Consider the following 9,864-nt stretch of genomic DNA (forward strand, 5'->3'; position numbering starts at 1 on the left):
GAGAGAGGTGGACACTATGGAGCTGGAGGAGGAGGGAAAGGCATTTTGCTTGAGTCGGATGGGGTTCTGGGAGGAGGCCTTCTCCAGGCATGCAGCTAGACACTCCATCACTGTCGTCAAGGAGGCTGTAGGGGTTCTCCCCCTGTGCGGAGGGGCTTACGTCCGCCCCCCTCGGTTCTCTGAATGTCGACGCCTTAACGCGCCCGACTCTGCTTGGTTTGGCTAGGCGGTTGGGGGAAGGGGGTCCGGGCCCGCCCTCTCTCCGGACCCCAGCCCAGGGCCCTAAGGTCGGGGAAAAAGACTCCCCCACCTAGCAGGGGGGGTCGAGACCCCTAAACTCCCCTGCTCTCAGGGTCCGCGTCCCCGCCCTGGGCTGCTTCTTCCCCCCCCCGGGTCTCATAGGCTCACCTCGGCCCTTCCTCTGACCCTACCCAGGGCCTCCAATATTGCCGCCCACTCGCTGGCTCACGGGGGGGGTGCGTCTCCTCGGCGTCCCCCCCTATGGCTGCTACACTGCGGCTTTTTAAGCTGCCCGCCGGACGCAGGCAGATGACGTCGCCCCCCTCGTCAGACTCCGGCCCCTCCCAGGGCCGTCCTCCCCCTGACGGCTCCCCTGCGCCTGCTCGGCTCCGCCCCCTTTCAGCGCTGCCGGCCGGCCCCGGCTCGTCACCCGGCCGGTATGCCGGCACCCCCGTCCCTGCCCCGCCTGCCGGCCCCGGCTCGTTACCCGGCCGGTGTGCCGGCGCCCCCGTTTGGGGACGGCCAGCGGGGCTCTGCTCCCCTCCGGGGGGTGAGTCCTTCCCCCGCGATTGCGGCGTCCCGGCGGTTTCCGGGAGGGGCGGGGCCACCCCGCCACACACCTTCCCCCTTAAGTCTGGTGCCATACTCGCAGTTCTGGTCTCTGTGTTTCCCGCTGACCGGGACAGCCAGTCCGCGTTCCCGTTGGCGGACCCCGGGCGGTGCACGACTCGGAATTTGTATGGCTGTAAGCTGAGGTACCATCTCAAGATCCGTGGATTCGTGTCCTTCATCTGCTGCATCCATTGCAGCGGGGCGTGGTCCGTCACCACGGTAAATTCATCGCCTAGAAGAAAGTATCTTAGTGAATCGACAGCCCACTTGAGGGCCAATGCCTCCTTTTCGATCGTCGCATATCCCTTCTCCCGAGGGAACAGTTTACGACTCAGATAGAGGATGGGGTGCTCCTGTCCCTCCTCCTCTTGCGTCAGTACCGCCCCTAACCCCACCTCTGACGCGTCAGTCTGCAAGGTAAAAGGTTTGTTAAAGTCGGGCTGGGCCAGCACCGGGGCCCGGATCAACCGGTCTTTCAGCTCCTGGAACGCGTCGTCGCACGCCACGGTCCACTTCACCCTCTCGGGTTGTCCTTTCCTTGTGAGGTCTGTCAGTGGGGCGGCCACGGAGGAAAAATTCGGGATAAACCGTCTATAATAACCCGCCAATCCCAGGAACTGCCGTACTTTCCTTTTTGTCGTTGGGGTGGGGTGTTCCCGTACTGCCTGGACCTTATCCACTAGAGGCTTCAGCTTCCCTCTCCCTACCGTGTACCCCAGATACGAAACTTCGGCCCTCCCAAATTGACATTTCTTTGGGTTGGCCGTGAGTCCCGCTTCCCTCAGTGCCCTTAATACGCTCGTAATGTGCTCTAAGTGTTTCTCCCAGGACTCACTGAATATCACGATATCATCAATGTAAGCCGCGGCGTAGTCCTGATGGTCCCTTAAGACCTGGTTCATGAGTCTTTGAAAGGTCGCCGTGGCCCCGTGCAGTCCGAACGGCATGTTTTTGAATTGATACAACCCAAAGGGGGTGGCGAACGCCGTTTTCGCCTGGGCTTCGGGGGAGAGGGGGATCTGCCAATACCCCTTCGTTAAGTCGAGGGTCGACAAATAGGCGGCCCTCCCCAGGCGTCCCAGTAACTCATCTATCCGCGGCATGGGGTATGCATCAAATCGCGAGATCGCGTTGACTTTGCGGAAGTCAATGCAGAACCTCGTTGATCCATCTGTTTTGGGTACCAAAACAATGGGGCTTCGCCATTCACTACGCGATTCCTGTATGACCCCCCACTCCAACATGGCTTGGAGTTCTTCCTTCACCGTGCCCCATAACTTCCGGGGAAGGGGGCGCATATTGTCTCTTACCACTCTGCCGGGTTCAGTCTCGATCTTGTGTTGTACCAACGAGGTCTGTCCGGGTCGGCTGGTTAGTACCGTCCTGAACTGGTCGAGAAGGTGGTGCAACTGTTCTCGCTTTGGGCCCGGGAGCTCTTCTCCGACCCGTATGCCCTCGATCCTCACCTCCGGCTCCCCCCACGGCCCCAGTTCAATGTCAGTGTCCCGAGGGTCGATCAGGAGGGCCTCCCGTGGATGCCACTTCTTTAAGAGGTTGACATGATAAATTTGGGTTGCCCGGCGGTTCCCGTCTACCCGAACCTCGTAGTCAACCGGGCCAAGTTTCCTGATTACCCGGAAGGGTCCCTGCCAGTGGGCCAGGAGCTTAGACTCCCCGCTGGGCAGCAATAGTAGAACCTGTTCGCCTGGTTCGAACTCCCTCACCTGCGCCTTTCTATCATAGTAGGCCTTCTGCCCTTCTTGAGCCTTCTCTAGGTTCGCTCGGGCCCGGCCCGCTAGGTCGTGGAGGGTTCCCCTCAGTTTCTGTACGTACTGGGCGGCCCCCAAGGCAGGTGACACTGACGTTTCCCATCCCTCCTTTACGAGGTCCAGGATCCCCCGCGGTCGCCGCCCGTATAACAGCTCGAAGGGGGAGTACCCGAGCGATGCCTGCGGTACCTCTCTGGCGGCGAACATCAGTGCAGGCAGCAGCTTATCCCATTCCCGGGGTTCATCCTGTGCGAACTTCCGCAGCATCCCCTTCAATGTGCGGTTGAATCGTTCCACCAGCCCATCGGTTTGGGGGTGATATACCGACGTCCGGAGCTTCCTGATCTGCAAGACCTTACACAGTTCCGTCATAACCTTTGACGTTAAATTCGTCCCCTGGTCTGTCAGTAACTCCCTGGGCAGCCCAACCCATGAGAATAGCTTAACTAATGCCTCCGCTATGGCGGGGGCGGTGGCTCTTTTCAGGGGCACTGCCTCGGGGCACCGGGTGGCGTAATCTACGATGACCAGGATGTAATTATGTCCGCGCCCAGATTTCTCGAGCGGACCTACCAGGTCTAATGCTACCCTCTCAAAGGGGGTCCCTACCACCGGCAGGGGCACCAGGGGAGCTGGCGGGACCCGGCCCCCGGCTGTTCTTTGACACTGGGGGCAGGAGTTACAGAAATTCTTAACCTCCTGGTACACCCCCGGCCAATAGAATCTCTGGAGTATTTTCTGTTGGGTTTTTTCCCTGCCCAGGTGCCCGGCCCACGGGTGTTCGTGGGCCAATTCCAGGACCTTCCACCGGTACGGTCTTGGGACCAACAGCTGCCACCTTTCTTCCCCAGGGAGTTCCCCCGGAGCCACCCGGTACAGGCGGTCGTCTTTTACCTCGAATCGCGGCCCGTCCGGCTGGTTAGGCGGGTCCCCCTCCTGTGGCTCGCTTGTAGTGCACACCTGCTCCCAGGCCGCCCGTAGTGTGGGGTCCTCGCGTTGTTGAGTGAGGAAGTCCCCTTCTTCTACGTCAAGACGGCCGGTGGGCGGTGTCTCGGCGTCCGGAGTCCGTGCTGGTTCGGCCCCCCCCTCATCTTGCTCTCCTTGGGCTACCAAGGTCCCCTGCCCTGTTTCTGGCTCCCTTTTAGGCTGGGTTCCTCTGTCCCACTGTCCTAGGAGTCGCTTCAGGCCGGGCCAATCCCGCCCCAGCAGGAGGGGGTACGCTAACTTAGGGCCGACGGCGACTACACAGTCTCCTTCCAACTCCCCGTCCCCTATCCGTACCCGGGTCGTAGGGTAGTAATGAATATCTCCGTGGACGCACCGGAGGGCTATGGGGGCACCCCGGGCCCACCCTGGGAGTATTACGTCCCTTCGGACGATGGTTTGCCCGCATCCCGAGTCGAGGATGGCCTCCACCGGGTTCCCATTAACCCACAGTCGTTTAATTACCTGCGCTGCGCCGGCCGCCTTCCTGTCCGTGCTCCCAGCACGCCTCTGCCCGAAGGTGCAGTCCATCAGGGTGCAGTCCCGCTTATAATGGCCCTCTTGGCCGCACTGGTAGCAGACCACCTTCGGAGCTCCCTCGGGTGGCGGGGTGCCCGGCCCCATTTCGGTCGCCCGGTCTCCCCTGGCCTCACCGGTCGGCCGGTTCCACCGGGGTGCCAATCTCCTCGTCGGGAGGGGGCCCAGGGAACCCCCGGCGCTTTCCGCGGCCCGTTGGGCTCCCGTGGGCTTACCCATCCCCGCCTCGCTCCTTCGGGGTTCTCTCGGTGCCCCAGCGGTTCCTTTCCCCTCTGGCCCCTCTGCGGCTAAGTAGTGTTCCATGAGGGTCACCGCTTCATCCAAGGTCTCCGGAAGGTGCCGCCGTACCCACCGCTGCCCTTCCACGGGGAGGATGCTGACATATTGTTCAAGTATCACGAGGTCCGCCACCTGAGCCCCCGTCTTCGTCTCTGGTTCCAGCCATCTCATCCCCGCTTCCTTAACCCGTTGTGCCACCGCCCGTGGTCGCTCGCGGGAGTCATACCTGGCCTCTCTAAACCGCCGGCGGTGGGTCTCGGGAGTCACCCCTAATTGGTCCAGAATAGCCTCTTTAACCTTATAGTAACATAAGGCATCGCTGGCGGACATCCCTCGGTATGCTAGCTGGGCCGGCCCTGATAGGTAAGGTGCGAGGAGGGTGGCCCAATGCTCGGGTGGCCACTTCGCGGCGGCGGCCACCCTCTCGAACGTAACCAGGAATGCCTCGGGGTCATCTTCCGGCCCTAGTTTCGTTAGCCGTATGGGCAATTGGGTGCCGACCCCCTCTCCTCCTCCAGACCCTGCTACTGTCCCCGGTACCGTCACTGGTGCGCCTCGCGCCATCTGCTCCTGACGCTCCTGGAGCTGGTTGAGGAGCTGTTGCAGCGCCTGCATCTGTTGCTGCTGTTGTACCTTCTGGGTCTCGGTCCACCATTCCAGAATTTTGTTGGCTTCCATTGTCTCCTGACAATCAAGACTTTGTTAATCCTTTTCTCTTATCCGAACCCCCGTTTCGGGGTCCACTACACCCACATTCTCCACCACGTGTAGGGGTTCTCCCCCTGTGCGGAGGGGCTTACGTCCGCCCCCCTCGGTTCTCTGAATGTCGACGCCTTAACGCGCCCGACTCTGCTTGGTTTGGCTAGGCGGTTGGGGGAAGGGGGTCCGGGCCCGCCCTCTCTCCGGACCCCAGCCCAGGGCCCTAAGGTCGGGGAAAAAGACTCCCCCACCTAGCAGGGGGGGTCGAGACCCCTAAACTCCCCTGCTCTCAGGGTCCGCGTCCCCGCCCTGGGCTGCTTCTTCCCCCCCCCGGGTCTCATAGGCTCACCTCGGCCCTTCCTCTGACCCTACCCAGGGCCTCCAATATTGCCGCCCACTCGCTGGCTCACGGGGGGGGTGCGTCTCCTCGGCGTCCCCCCCTATGGCTGCTACACTGCGGCTTTTTAAGCTGCCCGCCGGACGCAGGCAGATGACGTCGCCCCCCTCGTCAGACTCCGGCCCCTCCCAGGGCCGTCCTCCCCCTGACGGCTCCCCTGCGCCTGCTCGGCTCCGCCCCCTTTCAGCGCTGCCGGCCGGCCCCGGCTCGTCACCCGGCCGGTATGCCGGCACCCCCGTCCCTGCCCCGCCTGCCGGCCCCGGCTCGTTACCCGGCCGGTGTGCCGGCGCCCCCGTTTGGGGACGGCCAGCGGGGCTCTGCTCCCCTCCGGGGGGTGAGTCCTTCCCCCGCGATTGCGGCGTCCCGGCGGTTTCCGGGAGGGGCGGGGCCACCCCGCCACAGAGGCAAAGATGCTGTCTTGTTGCCTTGCCTGCATCTTCCAGCATTCTCTCCTCTCCTCTCCTCTCCTCTCCTCTCCTCTCCTCTCCTCTCCTCTCCTCTCCTCTCCTCGATCTTGTCTTGGCACTCTGCCGGCATCTCCTCCACAAGTGTGTCCATACAGTCCCTGCACCATTTGCTCCTTGTCTGTTTTCGCCTGCGGATCTGCACTAAGCAGACAGATGCTTGAGCCAGGGGAGTATGCAGTGAGGCAGCTGCTGTTCCCGCTGTAATGAAAAGTTATAAGAGCACACTTTGCAGGAGATACAACGCAGGACTTTGTAAAGACAATGAAGATGTGTTCTGTGAAAGGCCAAATTTTTGCTTTTAAAGGAAAAGATTAGAAAGGCCAAGGCACAAAATGAGCTCAGACTAGCTAGAAATATAAAGGCTACGTCTACACTGCAGGCTTCTTGCGCAAGAAATGTTTTGCACAAGAGTTCTCGTGCAAAAGGTCTTCCACAAGAGAGCGTGTCCACACTGCCATGTGTTTTTGTGCAAGAGCATCCATGGCAGTGTGGACGCTCTCCTGCACAAGAAAGCTCTGATGGCCGTTTTAGCCATAGGGGTTTCTGGCGCAAGAAATTCATGTTGCCTGTCTACACTGCTTTCTTGTGGAAGAGCTCTTGTGCAAGAGGGTTTATTCCTCGTGGGGAGAGGAATAACTCTTCCGGAAGAAGCCCTGTTTTCTGACGCTGTACTGTAAATTTGCTTGCACAAGAATGTGCGTGCAGTGTAGACGTAGCCAAACAGTAACAAAAAGACATTCTGTTAATATATTAGAAGGAAGAGGAAGACCAAGGACAAGGTAGACCCATTGCTTGGTGAAGTGGGAAAAACAATCAGGGCTGGCTTTAGGAAGTGTGGGGCCCAATTTGAACCATTTGGGGGGGGATTTTTTGTTGAGCAAAAAAAACCCACCCACACAAAAAAACACAACCACACACAAATATCACATCAGAAGTAGATCTGATCAAAATGTATATAAATATACTTGAACATTTTCCAAAAAAATGCCATCCATTATGCAAAATTTTACACAAAATTAAATCAGTTGCCTTAAGTGTAGGTCAAATATTTTCAATAGCAAACTATCCAATATTTTCAATAAAGTTTAAAGTTTGATTTTTAAAAAGTTACCGGAGAGCGTTGCAGTTTTGTTACATTGATTTACTTTTTAAATAGCAAAAATTGAGTCTTTGTGAAGAAAGTATCAGTTCTGTGGTTAAATTCCAGTCCTTAGTGATTTCAGCACCAATGATTTCACTAGGTAATATGGTACCTCACCACCATTGCCTCCTTTGCACTGCCCTTCAACACACTGCCTGCATGTTGAGTCTACGGTCAGTTTACTCAACATTTTTTCTCAAGCGATCACTGAGACAAGACAAGGACTCTCAATTGATTCTAGTTAGCTCTGCCTTTAAACACTGGATGTAAAGTGTCAGATATAATTGAAGACTCTCAAATAAACTGTACACCACCAGAAATAAAACCTGTTTCCATCTTCTGTGACTTTCAGTTAGATGTGACTCACTATCCTCTGCTTAGTGTTCAAGTTATGGTAGACCTGAAGCCAGGTCATATTAAGTTCAGGTCTTTTAATCCTACAATATGGATAACAACATTTCATTCTCCCAGCGCCAAGTGTTAAGTGAATTTCATCCCAAAAGAGCCAAAATAAATCACCTTGAGACAGCAAGTGTTTCTACTGATCTCTGTGGCAAAGTAGGTTGCCTATATATATAAGGTCTGCTCGTGAAACCTTTTCCTACAGTTGATTAACAGATGGCAGTAGATAGCTCATTCAGACCATTGGCTGATAATAGTTAAGTCACCCTGACCAGTCATTAACCATAGTCATGGACTCACCCTATTCTCCATTGTCTCTATGTTTCTCTGATGACCTGTGACAAAAAAGGAGGGTGGAAAGGGAAACTGATGGGAGAGACCTCTCTAAATTCACCAATCAAAGAGCACTATTGCCAACCCAAAAATCACAAGGAACGCTTTCCTCCTCAGCTGCAAGACCCAGAAGTACAGAGAACTTTTTTTTAAATTAAAGCTGAGATTCCTACATAATCAATTGACTCCAGGCCCTTAGAAAAACACCAAATGTTTTGAGACTCATGGTCAAACAATGGAGGAATTATGGTGAGCCCATGCTTTGCCCACAGTATAAATAAAAAAAAACACAATTCAGTGCCGCTGATTTTAATAAAATTGAATATTTACCCGATTTCTACCCATGTGACAGCACTTTTCATGAGCAATGACAGTCCAAAAATTTAACTACTAAAACACATACCAACCGAAGATCATTACACTGACTACTTTTTTGTTTTGGCTTCCACTCACTGGCCACGTGTTGATCCCCACATAAACCCAAACTGCACCACAGGATGCAAACAAACTGGCTGTGGACAGCATACCAAATTATTAATAAATATTTTATAAACCTTTACCTTTTCTCTCTGCTGCCATGTCTCCTCTCCTTTCTCCATCAGTTCCCCTGATATCTGCTGCCCCCAACTCCTCACCCTCCTCTGCTGTCCTGACTCCTGCCCTTCTCACTGCCCTCAGCCCTCCTGCGACCTGCCCCCATCCACCAGCCCTTCTCTCCCCCCTGTGCCCACTCTTCCAGTAGCCCCACTCTGATCATGTGAGCTACCCCTCCTCATCCCCTCTTCTAACACCTCCCTCTACACACCCTGCTCTGCCTCTCTCCTCTGGTGCTGGTCCCGCCCCTGCAGGTGACTGCCCTTCTGCTTCACCCCAGAATCCCCTGGCACTGGCACCTGCACCTTCCCTTAGCCCTGCACCCTCCTGGTGCCTTCCCCTTCGCTTGCTGCCCCTGCCCCCTTTGCCCTCTTTTTCCCTGATGCCCACCCCCTCACCACTCTCTGCCCTGTTCCCCTTCTGCCCATCTGTGCCCTCACACAACTTGCTCCATCCCCACCTTTCTCATGCCCACTCCTTCTTTCAAGCCTTCTCCCAGCACCTCCCCCTCTAGCCGCCAATGCCTTTCCCCTCTCCTCTCCTCTCCCCTCCCAGCATCACCCTGTCCCCCCTCCCACTGTCACCTCCCCTCCTGCCCTTTCCCTCATTGTCTGCACTTGGCCCCATTCCATTTGTCTCCTTTACCCTGTCTCTTGATTTCTTCCCCCTCCCTCCAAGCCCCTTCACCCCCTTCCTCCGCCCAAGCCCCAGCCCCCTCCACCCATGCCCTATCCCCTGCCCCTCAGCCCTTCCCCACCTTCTGCCTTCCACGTTGCGGGGCCGGAGTCTGCACTCAGGCCCCGGAGGCGGAACCCAGAGGCAGCCCCACAACGTGCCTCCAAGGAGTTTTAAAATCCCGGGCCATGATGTCACATCATGCCCGGGTGTCCTCCCCGCCCACCTGCAACTCCCAGGGAGTAGTTATTAACGGTTCACAATCCTGCTGGAAAGGTATAACAAGTGGGGTTCCACAGGGGGGTTTGTTTTGGGACCGGTTCTGTTCAATATCTTCATCGACGATTTAGATATTGGCATAGAGAGTATGATTATTAAGTCTGCAAATGATACCAAGATGGGAGGGATTGCAACTGCTCTGGAGGACAGGGTCATAATTCAAAATGATCTGGACAAACTGGAGAAATGGTCTGAGTTAAATAGGATGAAGTTTATAAGGACAAATGCGAAGTACTCCACTTAGGAAGGAACAATCAGTTTCACACATGCAGAATGGGAAGCGACTGTCTAGGAAGGAGTACTGCAGAAAAGGATGTAGGAGTCATAGTGGACCACAAGCTAAATAGGAGTCAACAGTGTGACAGTGTTGCCAAAAAAGCAAACATGATTCTGGGATGCATTAACAGGAGAGTTGTGAGCAAGACACAAGATGTCATTCTTCCGCTCTACTCTCCA

General features: G+C 56.2%; 1 protein-coding gene across 1 annotated transcript; it reads right to left on the reverse strand.

Annotated features, from left to right (window-relative positions):
* Positions 1 to 914: 914 nt before the first annotated feature.
* LOC142831074 (uncharacterized) lies at positions 915 to 8,495 on the reverse strand. Its single transcript, XM_089769658.1, has 2 exons — positions 2,163 to 8,495; positions 915 to 1,084 (listed from the first exon to the last, which is right to left on the reverse strand). Exons 1-2 carry the CDS (start codon positions 5,097 to 5,099, stop codon positions 1,064 to 1,066), a joined length of 2,958 nt encoding a protein of 985 aa, XP_089625784.1. The 5' UTR covers positions 5,100 to 8,495; the 3' UTR covers positions 915 to 1,063.
* Between the last annotated feature and the right edge of the window lie 1,369 nt (positions 8,496 to 9,864).

Source organism: Pelodiscus sinensis, chromosome 17, assembly GCF_052426305.1.
Source record: "Pelodiscus sinensis isolate ZL-2025 chromosome 17, ASM5242630v1, whole genome shotgun sequence".
Classification (NCBI taxonomy): Eukaryota; Metazoa; Chordata; order Testudines; family Trionychidae; genus Pelodiscus; species Pelodiscus sinensis.